We start from the raw sequence: 13,998 nt of genomic DNA on the forward strand, positions 1-13,998 counted from the left end.
CTGAAGTCTGTGATGTCATTCCGGCAGCCAGGCGTCCCGCCACAAAAACAGTATACGCCTGCAGGTGGAACAAGTTTGTGGCATGGTGCACAACGAAGGCCGTGGATCCCCTTTCTACCCCTCTTTCTGAGGTTCTGTTGTTCCTTCTTTCTTTGACCCAGCAGAGCTCTGCTCTGGGCACTATTAAAGGTTATCTTTCGGCCATTTCTGCCTTTCTACGGCTTCCTGATCAGCCTTGTCTTTTTAAGTCCCTGGTTGTTAACCATTTTCTGAAAGGCATTACGCATACGTTCCCTCCCGTGCAGTTCATCATGCCTCAATGGGACTTGAACCTGGTCTTGACGGTTCTGATGTGCGCTCCCTTTGAGCCCCTTCATAAATGTCCTTTGAGTCTTCTCACTCTCAAGACGGCTTTCCTGGTAGCTATCACCTCTGCCAGAAGAGTGAGTGAGCCCCAGGCTCTTTCTTCTAAACCTCCTTTCCTTTCTGTTCATCCGTACAAGGTGGTTCTGAGGACCCGTCCTTCTTTCTTGCCAAAGGTTGTCACGTGCTTCCACATCGGGCAGACCATCATTTTGCCCACCTTCTTTCCGCCTCCGCATCCTTCAAAAGAGGAAGAGAGGCTCCACCGTCTGGACCCAAAACATGCGCTCTCGTTTTATCTGAAACGCCCACGACAGTTCCGGGTAGATGATCAGCTCTTTGTTGGCTACGTGGGTGCCAAAAAAGGTTGGGCCGTGCACAAACAGACCATTTCTTTGGGTCGTTCTCTGCATCAAGGCCTGTTACTCTTTGGCTGAGAGGGACCCTCCTGTGGGGCTGCATGCCCATTCCACCAGGGCAACAGCAGCCACTACTGCCTTGGGATGCGGCGTTCCTTTGCAGGACATTTGTCAGGCAGCTACAAGGGCCTCGCTGCACACTTTTACCAAGCACTACTGCCAGGACAGTCAAGTCCGGAGAGACGGCTTCTTTGGTCGTTCTGTTCTCTGTGGCTTTCTGGTGTAATCTTATTCGCAGACCCACCACCGGGGTTGGTATTGCTGGGGTATCTATTCTAAGGTAAGGAATCTATCACTAACGTGTCTCTTTCAGATGCACAAGTTATTACTTGTGTACGAAATATCTGTAAGAGACATTAGTTAGTGATAGATTCCTTATATCCCCACCCATCCTGCCCGATCTGCAAACTGATTACTAGGGTTAAGGACATCCCTTTCAGGGCCCTAGTTTCAAGGCACCAGTAGTCGGTTTCTTGCATGGCTCTGCATTCCTGGCGCGGAAAGTCGTGCACAGAACTGACGTCAGCGTGCATGGGTGGAGCCTAAGTATTCTCCGTGACGTCATCTCGGCGCATATAACACCAGCGCCGGAAGCGGAGCTGCACAACGCCACCTACTGACGGGCAAGGGTACTGCTAGCAAAACTTCCAGTCTGACGCCTGGGGATATTCTAAGGTAAGGAATCTATCACTAACTAATGTCTCTTATAGATATATTGTTACACAAGTAGTAGCTTGTGCTGTACTCCATCATCTTAAAAACATTTTGGCACAATCACACCAATGTGCAGTATGAACGTCAAGAAGAAATCAGCAGCAGCATGAATTTTAGGTGCAATGAACGTATCATAATAATCAAAGCATATGAGGGCTAAACCAACTGGTTGCAAACACCAGATTAACGCCAGCCTCCAATAGACCCATGTCACATGTTGGGTCACTAAATAGCAACAGCACATTTTGAGCCATACCTACGAGTTAACCCAAGGCTTGCATCAAAATAAATGTCAATATCCTGAAGTCATGTCCTTACCACCGCCATCCTTTCGTTGACCCTCAGACTAATGTCATAAAAGAGTTAAAATAAAGAGGTAAATGAAATGACAATTTAAAAAACAAAACAATATACTGTTTATGGTAAGACCTTGTAAGATGTAAACAGATAAAACTAGGAGGTTTTTTTGGACTTACATGTGTGTTCAAGCGATAAGACATGAGCTCAAACTCTCCATCAGGAGGGATGAATGATATTGTCCTGTCATTTTCAAATCGAGAAAGCCGAACACATTGGTGAAATTTGACATCTTCCAATTCCACAGACTTGCTTTTTCCCCCTTCAAAGGAAGCAGACAGCAGGTATTGTATACTTTCATTGTTAGCATAAAGTTCAACAGTTCTTCTGCATTCTACATTCAGCAGATAACAGGTTTGTGAAGGAAGCAGTGCGATTTAGTGGAATCCTGAAACCTGCGTTCAAATCAGTCAGCATTTCCTGAAAAATGATGGGATCATGAGAAGTCACCTGAGCCAGATACTATAAATATCTGTATTGCAAATAAACAGCTGCCCAATGTGCTGTCCAGGCCCATCTATTAGTTCACATGCATTTATTTCTCTAATCCGGTCTCAAATGGGCCAAACATAATGCTATTCTATGTACCGCGAGTCACCGACAGGTTCTTGATATGGCAAAAATTCTCTCTGTAAAACACTTCTTTTCTAAATGAGTCATGTCCATGCTACATCAAATATCAATTATAAATCAAATAAATACCGATGATCTACACTATTAGGCAATTTTGGCACCTTCCATTGTTTTTAATTTTGAAGTTTTATAAGTTACTCTGCATTTCCTTTCTATGATTTCAGAGTGCTCAAATCAATTTCTAGGGTTTAAGACAAATTATTTGCTAAATGCACAATGTTTTTACATCTAGCAAGAGGCCCCTATAGCGGTCCTCAAGAGCTCATGTGATTAACAAATATATATCCAGAGAGGTGGGGCAGTGGATCAACCCATTTCACCCTCCCAACAGCAGCCAGTACAGCTCAAACCACAACAGGAACCACAGCAGTGACCAGAGATGCAGCTATGGCAGGGATTACAAGACTGACAACTTCTTTAACAGCAGCAACCAAAGTCACCAGCACCGCTACCATAGTGGCCACCACAGAAGCCAGAACAGCACCGGCCACAATAGCAAGATATACAACCACAGCAGGGATCAGAATTATGGAGCCATCAGCAAACAGAAATAAAAAAAAACAGCGATCTTCACAGCAGGGACCAAGTTGCAATGAAAATACAGACACCTGCTGAGAAGATAACAAACAACAAAACTATTCACAACCTCTCGAACCATTCACCACTACAATAAGAAGAGATGCAACAGAACAAATAGTTGTGCATGCCTGTGTTTCCATGTGCTAGCACAGTAAAGCCAGACCTAGTGGCTTTGACAATTCTCATTTCTATTCTAATAATCTTTTTCTCAATTTTCCCTTTACTTAACTGTGAGGAGATGCACGCTGATGGCAGATCCTTCTATATGGAGGGTATAGCTGCAGCCAGTCACCAGTGGTCGCTTTGAGTAATTTTATTAATCTCCCTCATGTGGCTGCCCCATCGCAGAAGTGATGCATCGGTCACCACCGTGAACTCTAATTGAGGAAGGGAGAGGGATCTGCTGTTGACCCAATCCTGGTTCGTGAGCCACCACTGCAGTTGGCGTGCAGTGCCCTCCGAGATCTGGACGCAATCGTACAGGTTCCCCAGATGCTGTGCCCACTGGAACTTCAGGTCCCACTGCAGAGCCCGCATATGCCATCTGACATGGTCCACCACATTCAATGGTACTGAGGTGGCATGGCAGGGGGTAGACTCGAAGGGGAGGGAGTAGCCCCTTCAGACTATCTGCAAAACCCACCTGTCTGACGTGATGGTTCGCCAGTGGGGGAGATGATGGCGAATTCTGCCACCCGCTTGCATGGGATGGGCCTGAAAGGTCAGACCAGGAGGGTTTGGAGGCTGCTGAAGAGGGGGCGGTGGTGGACTAACCCGCCCGCTAGCCCCCAGAACCATGTTGGTGGTGGTTCCCAAGTCTCTGGCCACACTGGGGCTAAACAGCTTGCACCGGCCAGTGGCTCTGGAAGGAATGTGGTGGGGCACCCCTTCCGTAGCCACGAAAGGGCAGAAAAGCAGACAATGCAGGGCGTGTAGTGGAGAGGCCCAAGGACTTGGCCGTAGCCCGAGCATCCTTGAATCGCTCTAGCGCACTATCTGCTTTGTCGCCGAACAGGCAAAGGCAGATCCATCAGAGTGTTCTGGACATCCCCAGAAAAACCAGTGGACCTCAGCCAGGCGTAGCTGCAAAGGGCTACAGATTTTGAAATCGTCCTACTCAGCGAGTCGGCAGTGTCCATCCCACAGTGGATGGTAAACTTTGCTGCTTCTCTCCCCTCGGCAAGTGCATGGGAGAGCACGGCCCGGCCCTCCTCCGGGCACTGAGGCAGCACTTGCGCCACCGTATCCCGCACAGTGGGAATAACGGACCAACAGGCATTCGGTGTTTACCGACTGGAGTGCCAAGCTGGAGGAAGAAAACATCTTCCCAAGTTGGTCTAGCTTCTTTTTGGATTCCCTATCAGTGGAGCGTTAGGGAAGGTGTGAGAAAGTGGCTCTATATATACTGGACCAAGATAAGGTACAGTGTGTATAGAGTCCACAAACCCCAGAGGTATAACAGAGGTTAAAGCCACGTGTGACCTTACTCTCTAAAGCAGAGGTCTTCAAACTTTTGGATACCGAGACCCCCCTGTCAACATTCACAGGCATAAGGACCCCCTCCTGACGAAAATTTCTAAACCACTAGGCAGGGCTACTAGAATTATGAGGCAGGTGAGTACCAAATTATGCGGCAGGCTTGACTAAATTGTGTGAGTAGAAAATTTAAATAATGTTCTGTGATGCTGCGTATTTTGGGATAGCATTGCTTTATTATTTTGAAATTTTTTAAACACAGTAACACTGAGGAAAGATTTCACCCCATCAGTGCCAGTTTATAACCAAAATACAGCAATTAACATCAGAAAGATGTCTAGTCAACCTCTGAAGGGCCTCCCACTCCGCAGGAATACGCGCTGCCACATTAGAAGCTCACCTGGCCATGGCCGGGAGCAGCAAGTGTCCCTTCAAACCCTAGCGGTCTTGTGCAGAGTTAAGCAGTTTACCCATGCCCCTTTCCTCTCACCCCCTTCCTTCCATCCCTCTCTTCTCCCCCAACCCCGGATCCCTCTCTCACATTGCAGGCAGATGGTTATTAGCCCCAGGACACCTTTTGGTAACAGTAGCGCACTACAAATGTAAATAATAATAGGCAGAAGCAGGGGATCCACTAGACCCGAACTTCGGGGGGGGTTTAACACTCCCAGCCAGGGCTGGCCCTAGCACTAGTCGCACATGGTGCAACAGTCTTTCCACCTTCTCCATGAATTCCCTCACTACCACTCACCAACAATACACCTCATCTCTCTATATCACCTGTCTGACAAAATACTCATAGTTTACTCACTTCTGTGATGTGAATGGTACATCTTCTGTGTACCAGGTACTTTAACCTTCTGCACTGTGTGGGTGACAAGAGTGCCTATGTGACTGCACGGAGAGCAATGCAACAGTGTGAGAGTAGGGTAAAAGGAGTGACTACAGGTTGAGTGAGGTGACCATATGAATTTGGGTTCAGCTGTAAGTGCAGAGTGGGACAAATTAGTGCATGGTTAGTGACTGCCGGGTGAGGTACAGAGTGAACAATGCAAGCACATTTTTAGTGCAGAGTGATCACTGTGAGAGCAGGGTGAGCGGGTGAATATTGTGAATGCATGGTGATCAGTGTGAGTGCATTGTGATCACTGTGAGTGCATTATGATCACTGTGAGTGCAGGGTGAGCGGGTGAATGTTGTGAGTGCATGGTGATCAGTGTGAGTGCATTGTGATTACTGTGAGTGCATTATGATCACTGAGTGCAGGGTGAGCGGGTGAATGTTGCGAGTGCATAGTGATCAGTGTTAGTGCATTGTGATCACTGTGAGTGCAGGGTGAGTGGGTGAATGTTGTGAGTGCATGGTGATCGGTGTGAGTGCATGGTGATCAGTGTGAGTGCATGGTGATCAGTGTGAGTGCATGGTGATCAGTGTGAGTGCATGGTGATCAGTGTGAGTGCATGGTGATCAGTGTGAGTGCATGGTGATCAGTGTGAGTGCATGGTGATCAGTGTGAGTGCATGGTGATCAGTGTGAGTGCATGGTGATCAGTGTGAGTGCATGGTGATCAGTGTGAGTGCATGGTGATCAGTGTGAGTGCACGGTGATCAGTGTGAGTGCACGGTGATCCATGTGAGTGCACGGTGATCAGGGTGAGTGCACGGTGATCAGGGTGAGTGCACGGTGATCAGGGTGAGTGCACGGTGATCAGGGTGAGTGCACGGTGATCAGGGTGAGTGCATGGTGATCAGGGTGAGTGCATGGTGATCAGGGTGAGTGCATGGTGATCAGGGTGAGTGCATGGTGATCAGGGTGAGTGCATGGTGATCAGGGTGAGTGCATGGTGATCAGGGTGAGTGCATGGTGATCAGGGTGAGTGCATGGTGATCAGGGTGAGTGCATGGTGATCAGGGTGAGTGCATGGTGATCAGGGTGAGTGCACGGTGATCAGTGTGAGTGCACGGTGATCAGTGTGAGTGCACGGTGATCCGTGTGAGTGCACGGTGATCCGTGTGAGTGCAGGGTGATCAGTGTGAGTGCAGGGTGATCAGTGTGAGTGCAGGGTGATCAGGGTGATCAGTGTGAGTGCAGGGTGAGCGGGTGAATAGTGTGAGTGCATGGCGATCAGTGTGAGTGCATGGTGATCAGTGCGAGTGCATTGTGATCGCTGCGAGTGCAGGGTGAGCGTGAAAGAGAAGGCGAGAATGAGAAGTGAGTTGTCTGAAAGCAGGGTGCATTCCCAGTAACTTGAAGTGTAGGGTTTCAGATATAAGTTAAACTATTGCTATAATGGCATTAATTAGGGATTGAGGGTGGAGGAAATAAATAATGTGCTGATCCTGCAACAAACTTTCAGTCTTATGATTAGGGTTACCAGCTCATTATTTTGATGGCCCAGAAATAAGCAGTCACCAAAAGCTGTATTTTTAGCACTTATCTGGGAATACTTAGAACAGCAAATATAAATAGAAAGCACTTTTAATTGTGTTCTAGGGCTGCCTCAATGATCCATAACTGAAAATTAAAGAGAACAAAGACAGAAAAGTCACATAACTAATTAATACATACTTTTTTATTTATAACTCTATTTAGTGTCAAGAGCAGGCATTTTTCTTTTGGCAACCCAACTTTATATTCCTTTTCATTAAATGCATTCTCACACTACAGCAAGAAGTGTAAAAATACAAATGAAAGGAATAGGCAGAGTGGGGGCCCAGGGTGTACTGGAACCATAAAAAACATTAAGCCTCTGAAACCAGTTTACAAAAAGCATGTAAATATGCTAATGGTCTTTAAAGACCTGTGAAAAACTTGGGCGTGTCAGAGATAAAACTCCAGACACTGCCCAGCCGAGCCCCCTGCAGCTCGAGTTTCACTGCAGCAGCCCGGGCTGAGATCAAGGATGGCGGTAGAGGGGGGCTGAAGCCCTGGAGGCCAGGGCAGACTGACTGTGAATGCGTGACCCCCTTCACACCACTCCACGGCCCCCCTGGGGGTCGCGCCCCACAGTTTGAAGACCCCTGCTCTAAAGTGTTAGCTTGGTCGGGCAGTAAGGCAGTACCAGAGGACAGTGTAAAGCATTTGTTCTACACACTCAGTCAGCAAAAGGTTTCACACACTCAAGGACTGAACTCCAAGCCAATTGTTTTTATATCAAAATATATTGTTGTTTAATTTCTAGAACCAACAGGTATCAAAGTATACTTTTCTCAATATGAGTGATATCAGATGAATACTTTGCAGAAAGGCAATACACTTTGTAAACACAATAGGTATAGGCGTTGCAGTAGGCAACACAATTCTAAACACAATTTAACATTGAGCTCAATGGGTTTTTCTACATAAATGCAGTTGATTACTCCATAGATTACTTTTGTTATCCAGAACTGGATCCTAGATTCAGTCTTGGGGTCTAAGCTGAAAACAGTTTAGTAAAAACGTTTTGGTTATTGGAAGGATTTTAAAGGAATAAAAAGGTATTTTAAAAGTTGGCACATAGAAATTTTTCAATGAAAAACTGGCAATGTTATCCTACGGCAGGAAATTCAAGTCACAGGTAAAGAAGGTTCGCTTTACTTTTGTAATCCAGTGCTGGGCTCCTAGGTCCAGCCGTGGGAACTCTACCCTAGACAGGTAAGCAATTACGTTTCAGTAGTTGGTACGATTTTTAAGGAATATTTGTAATTTTCAAAAGTAGGCACTTAGAAGAATTTTCAGAGGAAAGCAGTCAATGGGTTCCTATGGTAGAACATTCAGTTATGGGTAAGTACAGTTAAAATTACTTTTGCAGTTCAGTACTGGGCTGAAAGGTACAGCACTGGCTCCTCTCCTGATTCCAGGTGAGTATTTCAAAATTCGTTACTCGGTTGATTTTATAGGAATATTTCAGAGTTTCAAAACTTCACACTTAGAAGATTTTTCGAGTCAAACCAGTCAATGTTATCCTATGGCAGGAAAGTGAGGTATCAGTTTCCAGGTGAGTGCTCGACTGGTGAAGTTAAGGTTTTGGGCATAGACTCTGGGGTCCCCCAGGGTCAGGTAGGTACAGTTGGTACACCCTCAGCGGCACAGTGGCAGCTGGGTACAGAGGTAGTTAGGCCTAATGTTATCCAATGAGAGGCAGGGGGCCTTCGGATGGTGGCTGCTGGCTAGCAGGCCACGCAGCTGTGGGAGCTGGGCTCCGGGTCACTTGCTCAGGGCAAATGGGTAAGTAGGTTAGGACACAGGGTGCACGGTCAGAGGCACTCGGCTGCAGGGTGCTTTTGAGCCTTCGGGCGCCCATTATTATTCAATGGGAATGGTGAAAGGAGAACAAAGGCTGCAGGTGCAGGGACGGTGACTCTTCAGGTGCGACTACCACTTCGAGAGGTAAGTTGGGATCTTGGAGCAGAGGTAGGTACCCCAAAGGAAGGCACAGGGAGTCGCAGGGCGCCGGGAAATCGTACCCTCGGCTGGTCGCGGTTGGGGGGGTGGTGGGTCCCTGGTTCTGAGGCTGCAGGCGTCTGGTTCGTCGAGGAGGGTCTTTGGGCACTTGGCGTCGGGTCCCAGTCGCCGGGGGGACGTCCTCGTGGCCTTGGATCACTCGGGCAAGGGCCAGGCTCGGCGGGTGCAGAGTGGGTTGATCTGGAGCTTCCTGGTTGGCACCAGAGGTAGGGTTGTTTGAGCAGAGCCTCTGCTATGGGAGTCCCGGTCTTAAGAGATTCAAGGCAGGCAGGTCCTCCGGGAGTCCAAAGGTTGCTATCCGCAGGATTCGCCGGGTTTAGGCAGGAGCAGGTTCCAGGTTCGACAGGCCGGTAGGGCTGGGGCCACGTCAGTTGGGGTCGACCTGTTAGCAGCTGCCCGGCGGGTCTTCTTCTTCTTGATCTTCTTCCTTCTTTTCTTATCAGGATCTGAGGAAGGAAGGTTCAGGGAGCCCCAAAATACTGAATTTAGAGGCATTACAGGTAGGACAAGGGCAGGGACCAATAGGTCCCTGTCCTTGGGTGGGCACACCCCCTAGCCTGCTCCTCTCCTATGGGAGGGGGGCAGGAGCCTAGCTGTGATTAGGCAGCGCTCTCCATCTTCAAGATGGCCAGAGCCCAGGATCGTGCTTCACCTCGTCTCCCCCACCTGAGGGCTGGGGTTGGCACAAGCTGGCACATCGCCCTTCCTAACGTAGGTTTTCCCGCCAGTCTTCCCGCCAGAGTGGGGGTCAGGACTGGTGGGGGCCAGTTGCTGGGTACAGCAAATGGTCTGGAGAAGCTCACAGAGGCGGCAGGCCTTTGAATGTTAGTCAGCCTATCCTGGGGGAGGAGACCTAGCACCTTGCCCAGGATGTCCATAGATGCCGGCCCAGGAGAGCGGGGGCTCTCCACCCAGGGGTCCAGCAGCATGTCTGCTGTGTGGCAGCCTAGGCAGCCTCTCAGTCCAGACGTGGGCTGCAGGTTTTGGTTTTAGGGGGCATCTCTAAGATACCCTATGGTGTATTTTACATTAAACCTTGCACTGGCATCAGTGCAGGTTTAATGTGCTGAGAAGTTTGATACCAAACTTCTCAGTTTTCAGTGCAGCCATTATGGTGCTGCGGAGGACGACCTCCCAGCACCATATACTCTTAATGGCAGCACTTCACTTACAGTGCCCAGGAATGGCCCTGGGTACTGTAGAGGCACAGGGCTCATGCAACTATGCCCACATCGCTGGCATAGGGCACCCAGCTAGACAGTGGGGGTGTGGGCATGGCACACAGAGATGTGGGCCATGTCGACTCTCTGTTTAGTTCTGCACCTAGACATTCAGCCTGCAAAGGTAGTGTGTGGGTGTCAGGGTACAGTGCCCCCAAGGGTGGCACAATAAGTGTGCAGCCCTTAGGGGTATTCTCTGGTTACCATGCCCTGGGTACCTAGGGTACCATTTACTAGGGGCTGCTAGGTGGCCAGAGGTGCCAACTGGCTTTTAGTTTCAATACAGTTTTAGGGAAGGAACACAGGCCCTGGGTACCTGGTTGGCAGGATCCCAGGGCACACTCAGTCAAAGCACATCAGCAGTTCAGAAAAAAAGTGAGGGCATACCAATGCAAGAAAGATGGCATTTTCTCACAGAAGGTGCCTTTGGAAGTAGAGGCTTGGACCACCAAGCTCTCAGGGGTGGGGTGTTGGGAGAGGAAAGTGGGGTCGCCCTGGGCCGGGTGGTGGCGTCAGGCAATCATCCTATCCACAGGAGCCCCCGTGTTGGGCCTAGACTATGTGCCCAGAAGGATATCCGTTAGGGCTTCATTGAACGACAGCAGGAGCTCCGAAGTGCTTGCTGCTGGCGAAAGCACCTCTGTCAGGAGGTTAGTGCAGACTGCCACCGTAGGTAGCTCAAGGTGGAGAGCCTCGGCTGCCCTACGCAACACCACTGCGTATGATGCTACCTCCTCAATAGCCACGGTAGGAGGAGACAACATGCCTAGGTCTGGGGAGGTATCCAGACCACTGGCATCCCCCAGTTCCGCTCTCTAGTCCGGATCATAATTTAGCTGGTCTGTTAAAGGGTCACCAGACCCCTCCCAGTCTTCCTCACCCTTCTCTGGCTGTGTCCACATCGGGGCAGAAGCCGGGGTCGAAATCGTCTGGGGGTCCAGCCGGCATCGGCTGCAGATGTGGTGCCGGTCGAATGGCACCGGTAGAGGTGTAACAAGGTCGACCGGCGTCGATGTATATCCAGGCCTGGATCCAAGGGGGGCCTGCGGTGCCGAGGCCGAAACAACCGGCGTCGAAGGCCTAGGACCCCCAGTCGAGTCGGCGGGGACCGAAGGTGTGCCGGCGTAGTCGGGCTTCCCAAAGATGGTGTGCATCGCTTCGTTAAATTGACGAAGCTGGGCTGGGTTCGCTCTCGGTCCCGGGAAGGCCAGAGTCGAACCTGAAGGCTCTGCACGCGGGGCCACAGGAGGGGCACCACCCGCACCCTTCGTCACATCGGCTGATGAACGAGGGGAAGTCGAAGAGCGACAATGCTTCTTCGACTTATTCTTATGCTTCGACTTACCTGAGTGTGAAGGCTTAGAAGAGGAATGGTGATGACTCCGCGATCGGTCCTGTGACCTCCCACGCAACCAGGACCTTGAGCGACGAGGAGCCGACTGCCGGGCCTCGAGGAGCTTTCAGGACCGCTCCCGCAAAGACTTATTCGGGCCATGGTTCGGCATTCGGATCACAACTTGGGGTCATGGTTGCGCTCCAGCCAGTAGAGGCACATGCGGTGCGAATCCGTCACCGATATCAGTCGGTTACAGGAACCACATGCCTTGAAGCTGGGCATCCCTCATGCACCAGGAGTCGATGGACTCAAAAACGAAGTCGACAAAAGCTGCAAAAAAGTCAGTCAAAAAGTGACTGGAGGTATCGCTCTCTCCAGATCAGCCCTTGCTGGTGCGGAGAAGGAAAGAACTGACATAAGAGCGCGAGGGCGGCATCTATGTAGCTACCACAACGTCATCCCGGCCACCACGACGTCGAACGCAGAGTCGACCGGCGCCACCTTCCGACGTGCAGGGGTAGTTTTGACGAAAAACTTTCCGGATCCAGTCTGACGCATGGGGGTAGTTCTAAGGTAAGGAATCTATAACTAACTGTTTCTTTCAGATCTACTCTATTGGACTTTGGGGTCAACATTCATCCATTAAGAACTTCTGTGGGCGGACAGGGCATGCAGCTTTTATCTTGGAACATTGCAGGGATCCACTGTTAACTTCATAATGAGGACTGGCCATCTTTGATTGAACAATTTAATACATTAGGTTGCCAGGAGACTTGGGCATTTAATCCTCTAGGGTTCAAATCTTATTGTTCTGAGGCGACTCAGGCCAATCCTGGGAGAGGGAAGGGGTTTTTAGGTATTTTTGTAGCATGCACCATCAGACCGTTGAAGGTCAAAGTCCTAGCATCAGAGCCATGCTATCAAATTTGAAGTCTTTATTCACCAAAACAGTTTAATATTCTTTTAATAAATTTCTATTTATATATTTTCTCTGCACACCCAATAGGTATTATTGAAGAGCTGGTAAAGCTAGACTCAGAATCGATACATAGGCAGAAAAACCACACATCAATTATTTGGGTGGGTGATTTTAACATCTCCAAATGTTTGCACAGAGGGGATCACATATGTGGTTTCGCTAATGCTCAAGGGGATGAACCTAGCCACTTTGAACATTCAACCTATGTTAAAGCCCTAAATCAGTTGATATTATTACAGAATTTAACCTTCTCGTCTGACGCTTGGGGTAATGGTAAAGTCAACCCACCTACTTTTGTAGGAAGGGGTAAGAGCAGTATAATAGATTTTGTCCTAGTAATCATGGTTTAGCCCTGAGTGCACTGTAGCACTCGATGCCCTAAAGGTGTCTATCAACAAAATTCCAGGAAACATTACTGATATTAGGGAAGCAAGAAATAAATACAAGCAAGCTCTATAGCAGAGGAAATAAGAAATCAGAGCGAAAGCATGGGTGGACTTAAACAAAGCGACCCACTTGAAAGACACTAGACTTTTCTTGGATATAGTCAATCAACCCTTTTACGGACAACCAAGCTACCAATATTGAGTGCCACATGCCTGAACGTACATATAAGACTCGAAACAGGGAACACCCTGCATACTTGGAACTTGCTAAACAACTAATTATACTGCAAAAAAAGCTATCTAAAGTGGCGAGTCACCTCCTTGATCCAATCTTCTTTTAATCTGAAAAATCTACTGCTCTGCATATAAGCACTTTTAACCCTTTCTGTAGTGACAATGTTGTTTAATGTGTGCTTGGGTCACTCTACTGTGGACATGCCACTACTGTGTATATAAGAATCCTTTTTTCTGAACTATTGCTAGTGACACTCCTGAATTTTATCCTTTGTACTTTGTTCCGTGGAACCATTTAAATGTCAGTGTAACATTATGCTTTTATAGATGCAAAGGTTTTACTTAACCATGCAAATTAATAAATGAAAGAATACAGCAAACATCCCTGAACAAGAATGGGCAGGCCATTTTTCTCTCATTTTTAACCCACACAACAAAAAAGGGAAGGGGGTTAAGGAAAACAGGCCCGACCACCATCCTATAAACGAGAATTTGCTAGCTGACCTCATAGACCTAGCTTCAGTCACCAAAGCCGTCAGGAGCACTACATATGGGAAGGCCCCCAGCCATTCCAGGGTATCGACTGACCTTTTTTAAAAACAATGAGGAGTTTTGGACTCCTCGTTACATATAAGCATATGACGCCCAATGTCGAGCAATGTCCACCAGGCAACTAAGCAAGACCAGTGCTTCCCAGGTTTTTAATGTTGGTCAGTGCCTGTGATGCACATCAACAGACAACTATCAACTAGGCTTTGTCCAGACATCCCTGTAGGCTACTGCCCACCAGGCCTTCCATTTCATACCGGCTAGCAGTGGTCGCAATACCCCTGATGCAGGATGTGGTCATGAGTCAAAA

At 48.6% G+C, this 13,998-nt stretch overlaps 1 protein-coding gene across 1 annotated transcript in view; it reads right to left on the bottom strand.

Moving 5' to 3' along the window:
* Positions 1-13,998, bottom strand: part of LOC147673237 (AP-1 complex subunit mu-1) — a 112,973-nt gene that overhangs the window by 39,247 nt on the left and 59,728 nt on the right. The window contains exon 7 of the mRNA XM_086947038.1: positions 1,973-2,115. Coding sequence (XP_086803164.1) covers positions 1,973-2,115 — 143 coding nt within the window. The remainder of the gene's footprint in view (positions 1-1,972; positions 2,116-13,998) is intronic.

This window comes from Lissotriton vulgaris, chromosome 12, assembly GCF_964263255.1.
Source record: "Lissotriton vulgaris chromosome 12, aLisVul1.2, whole genome shotgun sequence".
Classification (NCBI taxonomy): domain Eukaryota; kingdom Metazoa; phylum Chordata; class Amphibia; order Caudata; family Salamandridae; genus Lissotriton; species Lissotriton vulgaris.